The sequence below is a fragment of the Pistacia vera genome, unplaced genomic scaffold (genome assembly GCF_008641045.1).
Source record: "Pistacia vera cultivar Batoury unplaced genomic scaffold, PisVer_v2 Contig152, whole genome shotgun sequence".
Classification (NCBI taxonomy): Eukaryota; Viridiplantae; Streptophyta; class Magnoliopsida; order Sapindales; family Anacardiaceae; genus Pistacia; species Pistacia vera.
Genome location: NW_022195597.1, coordinates 2343781 through 2356899, shown reverse-complemented (window position 1 = coordinate 2356899; position 13119 = coordinate 2343781). Strand labels below are relative to the sequence as shown.

Sequence of the window (13119 nt, the reverse complement as noted above, 5' to 3'; positions counted from 1 at the left end):
ATGGTCACAACTCACAAAGCAGCCATCACTTATTAGTTATTACTAGAAAATCTGAAGTTTCATTAGGCTAATTTCGAGTATTTCTTCAAGGAAATAAAATAGTAAGTGCCCCAGAAATTTCCTTAGCTCTTCTCATAAACTATAGAACAAATTTTGACACAAACAAAAAATTAAATTAATAATGTCATGGGGCCAGAAAAATTAGATATGTTTATACACCATTACATATTATTTTAATTTGACTTACTTTAATTAATATAATTAATCAAGGATCACAATTTTTATATATCAAATGAAAGCTCTAGGGATTAACTTCTTTAATACTACTTAGCTTGATCATTACATTAACATTTTTATTTTTCAATATCCAATAGCTTGATCATTATGTTAATATATATATATTTTTAATATGCAATACTAGGAGAAGAAAGAATTTTTTCTAAAATTTATTGTTTGAAAAGCTCGTACAATCTCAATTTTACAAAAATAATAATGGATGCACAAACTCTATATAAAAAAATATCGTGACATAAACTATTTTCAGTTTAATATTACACCTTTAAACGATATTAATTTTTTTTTTTAAATTCTATTATTACAATATGCTAATATTAATATACTCCTTTGTTATATGTAAACAACATACTCAATAGATTATGTATTGATATACAATCAACTTTATTAGTATTTATTTATTTTTCATGAGAAGCTCCCTACAATCAACGTTCTTTAAAACGAAACCCTTTGCAGATCCATTGTGCGTTTAAAATAAAGATAAACAAATGTACGTTGATTTTGAAATAATAAAACTTTATGGGTACAGAAAAATATTTTTCCCACGCGGTGTAAAGACGAAATTTAATTCAAGCCATCTGTTTAAAAGTCATCTATTCAATTGTATAATATTCAAAGTCAATTGGTCAACCACCTGCCTAATGCATAATTAATCATTAACAAAAAGAAATAGAAATTTGAATTAATATTTATAATTTATATAATTACTCGCAATGGATTGTTAAAATAAATCAGTTAAATATATATAGACTATTCTTTTTTTACCTTGGAATTTGCAACATTTTATATAATAATATTATCATATCATGTTGATAACATTCCTTAGACATTTCATAAAATGTAATATATACCAATTTAAATCAAACAATGATATGGAACGATGACCCACCGACTTTGTTAATTGTTGTTGTGCATTGAGCCGGTTCTAATTAATCACATTAATTTTAGTTTATGTGATAATTAAGTGGGACTCTCTTAAGTTTGATTAGAATCATAACAAGATTTAAAAAGAGTTAACCCCACTGAGTTTCCTACGGATCAAGCCCCTTAGGGTTACATAGTAGGCAAGAATAGATAGAATGAATCTTATTCAAAAGAAGCTTATTGTAAAAGTAAATAATTGGCAAATTTTATTTTTAAATTACTTAATTCCTTGGTTACAGAGTTGATTAATGTTTAGATTATTATTATTATTATTATTAGTGTTCAATTAATGATGAGGCTAATGGTAGCCATTGAAGTAAATTAAGGCAGGAGATATGTCACTTTCCGTGGATTTTTCCAAAGATTCCTTTCCTATTTCCTAATCTCATTAATTTATTCAAAAGCCCTTTAAAAAACTCAAAAACTAGTACAAAATAGGACTAAATCCTTTAGTACCCTTGAGATATTTAAAATTCATGTGGTCCCTAGGTTATCTGACCAGCTCCCGTATGGTTAGTTTCCTCTATTAACACTAACTTTTGAGCGATTTTGACTGTTGGAATGATCAAATTACCCCTAAAAGTAAGTTTTTAGAAAATAAAAAAAAAAAACTAAAAATTTCACAAATTTTTTAACATAACACAAAAAATTAATACAGTTACATAAAAATTTAAGAAAATTTAAACCAATTGAAAAACCCAAAAAAAAAATAAAATTATATATTCGAGAATTATTGTAAATTGGTAGATTTTTTATTCCTTTTTCTAAATTTTTTTGTGATTTTTTGCTTCTTATTTTTTGAATTTAATATAATTTTAATATTTTTCAGTATTTTAAATAATTTTTGCAAGAAAAGAAAATTTTTCCTTCAAATTTTTAGAAAGCTTTTTGTAAGGGCAATATTGTCATTTAGTGATCAAAATGGGTCAAAAGTTAGTTTTAACGGAAAAAAACTAACGGTAAGAGAAGTAGTTACATAATTCGGATATAGGGACCAGATAAAATTTTGTATATTTTAGGGGGACTAAATGGATTTAGCTCGTATGAAATATAGTAATTAATAATTTTATAATATGCATGAGAATATTTTGATTTGTCTTCGCCAAGGTCTGTGCTTTTCTTCTATTTAAGAAGCAGGATAGCCAAAAAGTCTTCCTCAGTTCCGCTTTTCTTCTCCTTTTAAAACTCCATCCTATATCTCTTTTCATTTTCTTTCCACTGCAAATTATATGATTTCTTCTGCAACATATTATTAAATTTAAAGATGTTCTTTCATCATCGTCTCCTTTTCCTTTCACTTGTTTCTGCCATTTGCCTCGCAATTTTTGCTTCTGGAGCCCCCCTTTTGGAAGTCAGTGAAGGTATGATATTTTTTTTAAGCATATATGTATATAGTACTTTTCTTTTATATATTAAGTAATTTGTTTATATATATAGTGGAAGCTTTAAAAGAGATAGGGCAGAAGCTAGGGAAGAATGACTGGAATTTCGAGGTAGATCCATGCAGTAGAGAAGAGAGTTGGGTTGCAGAGATTCAAACAAATGGATTTGAGAAAAATGTCAGTTGCGATTGCTCCTTCTCGAATGCCACTGTTTGCCATGTTGTCAGCATGTATGTCTTCTCTCTTTCTTCTTCATTCCTTCACGTAAATTAAATTTTAATTATAATTAAATAGTGCTTCAAAGTTTTTTTATTAACATTGACTTTGAGAAATACGAAGTCTTTAAGTAATTGATACTCTCTTGAAAGAATGACACGTTTTAGTAGCATAAATATACAAAAAGAAAAAAAAATTGATTTTATATATATATATATAACATTTTATTAATGAAATGCTTGGATAGAGAATCTTAAATATATTATTCAATAGGTTATAAGTTTAAATATCTTTTTTAGTGCTAATAGGGATAGTCATTGAAGCTCTTACTCGATCGATAATTTTAGGGTTCTAAAAGATTAGTTGGGTGAGCATAAACTAGTCCGAACACCCAAGGATTATAAAAAAAAAATGATATACAAAATTTAAATTGAACAATAATTAAAAAAAAAATTATTCACATTCATTTACCATTGAAGAAAGAAAAAAAAAATTAAGTGTAAAGAAAAGGTAGAAAAACAATTAAAATATAAACTAAATTTTTTATAGGTTTTGTGAGAGTAGAGTGTAAAATTATAAAATTTGAATTTTATATTAAAATGGGTGCTTATTACTAGAGTTAAATCGTTATTGAGATGTTAATTTTACTCTTAATTCTTTCAATTAATTAGAGATAGTTTACTATAATTACGAAATTAAAGTTTTATTAACCTAGTAATTGTGAGATTGAGTAATCATTCCCCTTTATTCATGCACAAATGAAAAGTAATTATAATTATGAAAATCTGACTATTGGACCTTTTATTTTATAAAATTATAAAAATTTCATTTTTTTAATGTAATTAATTAATACAGAATGCTCAAGTCTGAGAATCTCACTGGCACTGTCCCGCCAGAATTGACCAGGCTCCGTTTTCTCCAACAAATGTAAGTCCTACTATTTCTCTAACCCTTTTCATTCCAATTTTACCCCTCACCATTTTCCAAATTACCTATTAGTCTCTTCACAGTGACCTCTCTCGCAACTATCTCAGTGGCACAATCCCGCCAGAATGGAGCTCTCTGCCTCTTGTCAACATGTATGCTTTCTTCTCTTTAACGTTTTAATTAAAATTTCATTGAGAATGATTGTATATATAAAGGGTTATTAACTTTTGAATTTTACATTTTTCCAAGTTAACAACTGATTGTTGGTCATTGAATTTTACATAAACTTTTAGATTTTAGATGATTTAAGAGTAAAGCTGTTTAGTTAATCTCAAAATCGACATACTAAATAGTTGAAAAAGGGGAAATGCCATACTGTGAGATGGTTTTAAGCCAAACTTAGAATTTGTTGTCAATGGAAAATACACAATTCATATACATTCTTTTGTGTTTGCGATACTGATAACAAATGGGTGCTGTGGTTTCAGTTCCCTTCTTGGAAACCAGTTAACAGGTCCAATTCCAAAAGACCTTGCAAATATTACCACGCTTAAAAGTTTGTGAGTTTTTCTTTTCCAGCCTTCTGTTGCTTCTCAATTTGCTGAAAAGTTATACCAATGTTGTTGTTGAATGATTCTTATATATGTATTATAAATGTGTAGAGTCCTGGAATTCAATCAGCTTTCAGGAGTTTTGCCTCCAGAGCTTGGAAATCTATCAAGCCTTGAAAGACTGTAAGAAAATGAATCCTTAAGTTTACATTTTATCCGACAAGAGAAATTGAAGAAAGGGACATTTTCCCTCTATTTAATTTGATTAACTTTACAATTATTTGAATATTTAAATTGATATCTGTTGGTATTTTTGTTGCTATAGCTATCTTACCTCAAACAATTTTACTGGGGAATTGCCAAAAACTTTTGAGAAGTTGACCACACTGAAGGAGTTGTAAGATAAGCCTTTGATTTTTACTACCCTTTCAAGGTTTTATAAGCTCAATTTGATTATTTATTGCCTTAAAAATATAATTCTTTTTTCTCGACTATATGCAGTCTAATTGGCGGTAACAACTTCACTGGAAAGATACCTGATTTTATTCAGAACTGGACAAACCTTACAAGATTGTGAGAGCTATATTCTTTATGGTTTGTGTTAAGAATTTTGCATTGGTTATGTTATGGTCACCTAATTAAATTAAAATGGTAGTACAGATTTATTCAGGGAAGCGGTTTGGATGGTCCAATTCCTTCCGGTATTGGTGCTTTGAAAAAATTAACCGACCTGTAAGTGTGGTTGAATATTTCAACTCATTTCTTTTTATTATGTCACGTATTTTTGTATTTATATTAGACATGTTCTTGGTTAAATTTCAATATGCAGGAGAATCAGTGACTTGAATGGAAATGATTCGAATTTTCCACTGCTTGAAAACTTGATCAATCTGGAGACACTGTAAGTTAATTGATTCAGTGACCACACATTTTGTAGAAATTATATGTCTTTTGACAAGTTGAAAGTGATAACATTTGTTTGTGTTACAGGATATTGAGAAGTTGCAACCTCATTGGAGAAATACCATTATATCTTGGGAATATTACACAATTGAAAACCTTGTTAGTACACTCTTTGTTTTCTTTCCATTCTTGTTGAGATGAAAGAATAGCTTCTCTAGAAATTTGTCTACCACTTCAAGGTTGTCTGTACAGGCATAGCTTAGATGGTTTCTTCTTTAAATCCTAAGTTTCAAATAGTGTGCCTAATTATTTGGCCTTCATTATATAGATTTGCTCGGACATATCAGCTCAATGCTACGTTTTCTCTTGCAGAGATCTCAGCTTTAACAAACTTAGTGGAGTGATCCCAAGCAACTTTACCGGTCTAGAAATTGCGACTTATGTGTAAGCATATAGTTTTGATCTGATTTTAATTTCAAACAGATTCAGTGAATGGTACTTCCTGTTCATAAACATATGAATTTTTTGACAATAAAACATGGAATTAATCAAAGCAACTGAAATTTACACTTCAATTTTAGTCGTTGAATGTTTTCATGTAAAATAAGTGGCCCAATTTACATCTGTTTGTGGTAGGATTTTAGAATTTGTCACCACTGAAGCTGAAAAACGAGTGGTGTTTTTGAGTTATAATTGTATAAATATCAATCAATCTTTTTTTTTTTTTTTTTTTTTTTTTGGTGCCCAGCATTGCTATGAATACGAATAACAATTATCCTTATGAGTTCAGTAACGAAGAAGAAGGATGTTTTTACTGAACCCTTTATGTTCATTTTGGTTAGATATTTAACTGGAAACTTGCTAACTGGACAAGTGCCTGGTTGGCTGGTGAACTCACGAAAGAAAGTGTAAGTTTCTCTTCCACATGCCCTGTATCATTTGTTGAACAATTATGCTAAAGAGTCTTGATGTGTCACTGTTGAAACTATTGTATCTTTTGCTCATTTGTACATCAAATCCTGTGAAGCCTGTTAACATATTTGGTTTCAAGTGTGGACTCTGCATCTGTCCACGAATTCTGTTTATGCTATGGTAACTGCCAATGTATAGGTGGTCCTTGCAAATTTAGGCTCTTTAAATGGTTGCAAACTGCATTTGCAAGTGAAGAAAAAGGCCGTTTCTATTTTCCTTTTGGTCTATGAGTATCAAAGTTAATTCACACTGCATGTTCAAAGAAACTAAAGTATCTCTTGGTTTGTAAAAATTGAGTTTGTTGAAACTTACATTAGATATGTAGCAACTGTTCCATACACATTTTTGGACTATAATTTATTAAATATTTTTATCCCAATTAATGATAATGAATCACATTGATATTTCTGTGCAGTGATCTTTCCTATAACAATTTCACTGCTGGACTCTCAGAGGTGTCAAACTGCCAAAGTGGAGCCGTGTAAGAATACTATTTTCCTAATTAGATCCTAAAGCATTGGATTATCAACTCTGCTACACTGTTCACAACTGATTTGGAAACTCGTGTGAGTTTTAATATTTGTATACTGTTCTGTAGGAACTTGTTTGCAACCTCTTCTAAGGCCAATGACACGTAAGTTTCACATTCACCTTCCAATAACATGCATCAAAAAATATTTTGATTTTTTTTTTTTCTTGTCATTTAAATGAGATTCAATGATATGTTATATGGTTATGATGCTAACCTCTACCTTACATTTAATCTTCTAGAACTGGAATTGTTTCATGTTTGAAGAGTTCTGATTGTCCACAAAGTAAGTTGAAATTTCAAATATTTTTTTCACATTTCTATGCTCTCATGTTTTTCTTGATGTGCTGCTTGTTTATATTCCTTTTTATACATTTATATAATAACAAACTGTATAGCCATGGCTGATTAAGTTGGGACCTGCTTGTATCTGGTTGTTCTTTTAGTTAAATAAAAAATTATGTTGTGGTTGGTTGTTCTTTACTGTAAAGAGAGTGTTCAGACAAGTTCATGAGGGTACTCTTCTAGACTTACTGGAAAAATATGAATACTATAAATTTTAAAGGAATAGCGACAAGGTGATCAGTTTCTTCTTTTGACTTTGTAGTCCCCCTCCAAGGCCTGCCAGAGTCAAAAGGAAGAAGAAAGTTTTCATTACTTCAAAGAAATTTATTTTCTTGTTCAATCATTTCTAAACTGCTATTTTTTCTTCCAAGCTTTGAACTACCGTCTTCATATTAATTGTGGTGGGAAAGAAGTGACTGTCGATGGAAATACCAGATATGATGCTGATACAGATGCGGCAGGACCTTCAAAATTCTTCATTAGTAGAAATTATTGGGGATTTAGCAGCACTGGCCACTATTTGGATGGTGGCAGCTCTAGTGAAACTTATATTCGGCAAAATTAAGCTATACTGTCAATTAATGATTCCCAGGCCCCGCTATACATGCAAGCGCGTCTTTCTCCCCTGTCTATACATGCAAGCGCGTCTTTCTGCCCTGTCTCTAACTTACTATGGATTTTGTCTGGGAAACGGAAACTACACAGTCAAACTCCACTTTGCAGAGATAATGTTCAATGATGACAAAACATATAGCAGCTTGGGCAGGCGCATATTTAATGTTTACATTCAGGTGACTATTGCATTATACTTCCTAACNGAATTCTGTTTATGCTATGGTAACTGCCAATGCATAGGTGGTCCTTGCAAATTTAGGCTCTTTAAATGGTTGCAAACTGCATTTGCAAGTGAAGAAAAAGGCCGTTTCTATTTTCCTTTTGGTCTATGAGTATCAAAGTTAATTCACACTGCATGTTCAAAGAAACTAAAGTATCTCTTGGTTTGTAAAAATTGAGTTTGTTGAAACTTACATTAGATATGTAACAACTGTTCCATACACATTTTTGGACTATAATTTATTAAATATTTTTATCCCAATTAATGATAATGAATCACATTGATATTTCTGTGCAGTGATCTTTCCTATAACAATTTCACTGCTGGACTCTCAGAGGTGTCAAACTGCCAAAGTGGAGCCGTGTAAGAATACTATTTTCCTAATTAGATCCTTAAGCATTGGATTATCAACTCTGCTACACTGTTCACAACTGATTTGGAAACTCGTGTGAGTTTTAATATTTGTATACTGTTCTGTAGGAACTTGTTTGCAACCTCTTCTAAGGCCAATGACACGTAAGTTTCACATTCACCTTCCAATAACATGCATCAAAAAATATTTTGATTTTTTTTTTTTCTTGTCATTTAAATGAGATTCAATGATATGTTATATGGTTATGATGCTAACCTCTACCTTACATTTAATCTTCTAGAACTGGAATTGTTTCATGTTTGAAGAGTTCTGATTGTCCACAAAGTAAGTTGAAATTTCAAATATTTTTTTCACATTTCTATGCTCTCATGTTTTTCTTGATGTGCTGCTTGTTTATATTCCTTTTTATACATTTATATAATAACAAACTGTATAGCCATGGCTGATTAAGTTGGGACCTGCTTGTATCTGGTTGTTCTTTTAGTTAAATAAAAAATTATGTTGTGGTTGGTTGTTCTTTACTGTAAAGAGAGTGTTCAGACAAGTTCATGAGGGTACTCTTCTAGACTTACTGGAAAAATATGAATACTATAAATTTTAAAGGAATAGCGACAAGGTGATCAGTTTCTTCTTTTGACTTTGTAGTCCCCCTCCAAGGCCTGCCAGAGTCAAAAGGAAGAAGAAAGTTTTCATTACTTCAAAGAAATTTATTTTCTTGTTCAATCATTTCTAAACTGCTATTTTTTCTTCCAAGCTTTGAACTACCGTCTTCATATTAATTGTGGTGGGAAAGAAGTGACTGTCGATGGAAATACCAGATATGATGCTGATACAGATGCGGCAGGACCTTCAAAATTCTTCATTAGTAGAAATTATTGGGGATTTAGCAGCACTGGCCACTATTTGGATGGTGGCAGCTCTAGTGAAACTTATATTCGGCAAAATTAAGCTATACTGTCAATTAATGATTCCCAGGCCCCGCTATACATGCAAGCGCGTCTTTCTCCCCTGTCTATACATGCAAGCGCGTCTTTCTGCCCTGTCTCTAACTTACTATGGATTTTGTCTGGGAAACGGAAACTACACAGTCAAACTCCACTTTGCAGAGATAATGTTCAATGATGACAAAACATATAGCAGCTTGGGCAGGCGCATATTAAATGTTTACATTCAGGTGACTATTGCATTATACTTCCTAACCTTCAACAAAGGTTTTGGTATTCACCAACCTTTGAAGATTTACCCTCTTTATTGAATTCTAGTGAATGATAAAATATGAGACAAGCATATATAAATATCAATTTCTACCAGTGTTTAGAATATTGTTAAAGCTGATATCCATCGCATGCATGAAAAATTCAGTTAATCAGTAATAATCATTGCAGGGAAAGCTGGTGCTGAAGGATTTCAATATCGAGGTTGCAGCTGACGGCGTTGGTAAGGCAATTACGATACCAATAGTTAATGTTTCTGTCACCAGCAATACTGTGGAGATCCGTTTCATCTGGGCTGGGAAAGGAACGACTGCTCTCCCTAATAAAGGAGTTTATGGTCCTCTAATATCAGCTATTTCTGTTGATGCTGGTAGGTTTAATACTAAACTCAGATTCTCCTTATCTGTGATATTTTTTTTTAAATTCTGCAAGAATTATAGAACTTCCCAAAAATTTGCTATATTCATGTCTATGTTATGAATTCCTTATAGTTAAGTAATTTTTTAAATAGTACCTAAATTTCCTCAAGGTGATTGGAGAACATAAGGTAATAAATAATACCATTTCATTTCCTTTTAAGGCATTTGAATAGGGTCTTTTGACTTGTCCATGGACCAAAAGTGTTTTAATTACTTCATTTATTTGGTATGATTTTTAGGATTTTAAGGGGGATCTCTACCATTGTTTTTTATTGTAATTTTGATGATTAAACAAATTCATTTTAAGTGTTATAATAGCTGGTATTTAATATTTACACAATATGGAATTTAAAAATAAAAGTTCTTATTTTTTCTCTTGTTATTATCAACTTATGTATAAGTGTTTTTGCCTGGAATGGTGTATTCTCCCATTTGAATAACTTCTTTGTTTCTCTCTACAAGCAGAATTCACTCCCCCATCAGAAGGAAGCGGTACTCCCCCATCAGAAAATAGCAGTAGTATAACTGCAGGGGCGGTCATTGGAATCGTTGCTGGGGCAGTGGTTACTATTATCCTGATTTTGGGTATCCTTTGGTGGAAAGGCTGTCTAAGATGGGAGAGTACACTGGAACAAGGTATTTCAAATGCTATTAACTTTTTTCTTACAATTCTCAGTTCTTTAATTTATTCACATACTTTTAACTGTATGCAGTAGTGGAGGATAATCAGTACATATTCTTCTTGTCTAACCTGGTTTCTTCCACAGATCTTAAGGGTCTGGACTTGCATACTGGTTCCTTTACTTTGAGGCAAATTAAAGCTGCCACAAACAACTTTGCTGTAGCTCACAAGATTGGAGAAGGTGGCTTTGGTCCAGTTTACAAGGTATTACATTACCTGCACATAAAAATTACTTTCTTCTGTTTAATATATAACTACTGTTCTTGTATTCCTTTTATACAGGAATCTTACTGCATTCTTCTTAAACATGCAGGGCGTCTTGGCAGATGGTACTGTAATTGCAGTTAAGCAGCTTTCTTCCAAATCAAAGCAAGGAAATCGAGAGTTTGTGAATGAGATCGGCATTATTTCTGCTTTGCAACACCCTAACCTTGTAAAGCTTCATGGATGTTGTATTGAAGGAAACCAGTTAATGCTAATTTACGAGTACTTGGAAAATAACAGCCTTGCTCGAGCCTTATTTGGTAAATTGCATCTATATATGAAGTCTATATTCTTTTTATCTGTCAAAGACGAATAAAACACACATATACACATTCATGTGCTTGCAGATTCTAAATCTTGTTTTTTGGTGGTTTAAAGGTCCAGAAGAACATCAGTTGAAGTTGGATTGGCCAACAAGGCACAAGATTTGTGTTGGTATAGCAAGAGGTTTGGTTTATCTCCATGAAGAATCAAGGTTGAAGATTGTGCATAGAGACATAAAGGCCACTAATGTGCTTCTTGATAAGGACCTGAATCCTAAGATATCTGATTTTGGTTTGGCCAAGCTAGACGAAGAGGAAAACACCCACATAAGCACTAGAATTGCTGGAACATTGTGAGTTTGCTGCATTAATAATTTCTTATAAATGTGTTCCCTTTCCCGTCTCATCAAAAGTTGATAAATTTTGAGCTCAGTTATCAATATGAGCAAGTTGTATTCAAGAAGATAAATATCCGAATTGTTGGGTATTAAGCCTGTAAGTTATATGCATGCCTGACAGGATGTTATACTCATGATTTTGCAGGGGTTACATGGCACCAGAATATGCAATGCGAGGTTATTTAACTGATAAAGCAAACGTTTATAGCTTTGGAGTTGTTGCCTTGGAAATTGTTAGTGGAAGGAGCAACAGTAGTTTCCAGCCAAAGGGGGAAACTGTTTATCTTCTTGATTGGGTAAACTTCAATTCTCAGTCTTTATTGCATTTGTTGTTCTTCATTATGGCTCTGGTCAGCATTAGAATATTGCCAAGCAGTGTTATATTCTCATTCTTTGAAGGAAATGCTCAGATTTCATGAAGAATAATCAAATGTAGCTCTTGTGCACTTAATTTTGATCACAGTACAACTATATCATATATCAAATTCTACAATAACAATCTATTTTACCACTAATCATCTTCCGTTATATCCTCTTTTCAGGTTCATGTCTTAAAAGAGAAAGAAAACTTAATGGATCTAGTTGATCCAAGATTGGGCTCAGACTTCAACAAGAAAGAAGTGATGGTGATGATCAATGTGGCTCTCCTGTGCACCGATACCTCTTCTGCTGTTAGGCCGACAATGTCTTCTGTTGTAAGCATGCTTGAAGGCAGGGCTGCTGTTCCAGACTCGATTCCAAACTCAAGTGACTCCGTGGATGAGGCCAAGCTTGAAGCAATGAGAAACTATTATCAATACAGTAGAGAACAATCTAACGAAGGGAGCACGAGCCAAAGCCAGAGCCAGATCCAGAGTATGTCGATCGACGGGCTGTGGACAGGTTCTTCCACATCTGCATCTGATCTTTATCCAGTCAATCTGGATTCAGAATATCTGATTACTAGAAACTAGTTATTAGAGATGTCCAAATTTTCTCCGCTTGGTTGATAAGCTATCATCACCTTAAACAAGTATATTATCTTGTTATATTTTGTTTTTCTTTTTCTTTTTAATTTTTCTAGCTGATCAAAACTGAAAATAATTGAAACATGTATAATTGTATAAAACTTAAAGGATGATTCTATGAAAAATTCATATTTATTCAACAATAGTTGCATGGAAAATGGTGGATTATTCTTTTGGTTTGAATAATTATTATTAATTTTTTTTTATACAATAATAAAAAGAGGAATGGTTCTTTCCGTCCCTACTGTGAAACTGTATAATGACATTTATTGTGCATACATTTAATTTTTAAACTTACCTTTATTTTTGACTGTTTTATCACTTTATCAAGTTTATTAAACTTATGCGGAATTGGTTAAATATATTCATTTGTGCTTATGGCTTATTCATCATCAACATAAACTAAACATCCATGATATAATGTAAAGCACACAAATCATTTTTACATGGTTCGGCAACTTGTCTGTATCCATAGGACCAAGTCCAGACGAAGCTAATCCATTATGATGAAAAAAATTAAAGTTCATTTACAATGCCAAAGTTAAGCATCAATTGTAAAACACTTCTTGTTATGACAACACTTCAAACTTTACCCTTTGGTTGAATTTCGAACTACCATAG

General features: G+C 32.0%; 1 protein-coding gene across 1 annotated transcript; it reads left to right on the top strand.

The window, feature by feature from the left end:
* Positions 1 to 2389: 2389 nt before the first annotated feature.
* LOC116124449 (probable leucine-rich repeat receptor-like serine/threonine-protein kinase At3g14840) lies at positions 2390 to 12481 on the top strand. The gene is made up of 25 exons (XM_031410179.1): positions 2390 to 2579; positions 2656 to 2830; positions 3672 to 3743; positions 3827 to 3895; positions 4232 to 4303; positions 4406 to 4477; positions 4620 to 4691; positions 4796 to 4867; positions 4955 to 5026; positions 5124 to 5195; positions 5285 to 5356; positions 5570 to 5641; positions 6040 to 6105; positions 6585 to 6650; positions 6768 to 6803; positions 6941 to 6984; positions 7415 to 7598; positions 7636 to 7834; positions 9637 to 9835; positions 10350 to 10520; positions 10652 to 10770; positions 10880 to 11090; positions 11209 to 11446; positions 11637 to 11787; positions 12034 to 12481. The coding sequence occupies exons 1-25, from the start codon at positions 2483 to 2485 to the stop codon at positions 12442 to 12444; spliced, it is 3084 nt and encodes a 1027-aa protein (XP_031266039.1). The 5' UTR covers positions 2390 to 2482; the 3' UTR covers positions 12445 to 12481.
* Positions 12482 to 13119: the final 638 nt, after the last annotated feature.

Excerpts from the sequence above, each read along its gene's own strand:
- LOC116124449 (XM_031410179.1), top strand. The coding sequence starts at position 2,483 with ATGTTCTTTCATCATCGTCTCCTTTTCCTTTCACTTGTTTCTGCCATT. Across the intron at positions 2,831-3,671 it reads GTTTGCCATGTTGTCAGCAT|AATGCTCAAGTCTGAGAATC; the intron begins GTATGTCTTCTC and ends TAATTAATACAG. Across the intron at positions 9,836-10,349 it reads AGCTATTTCTGTTGATGCTG|AATTCACTCCCCCATCAGAA; the intron begins GTAGGTTTAATA and ends CTCTACAAGCAG.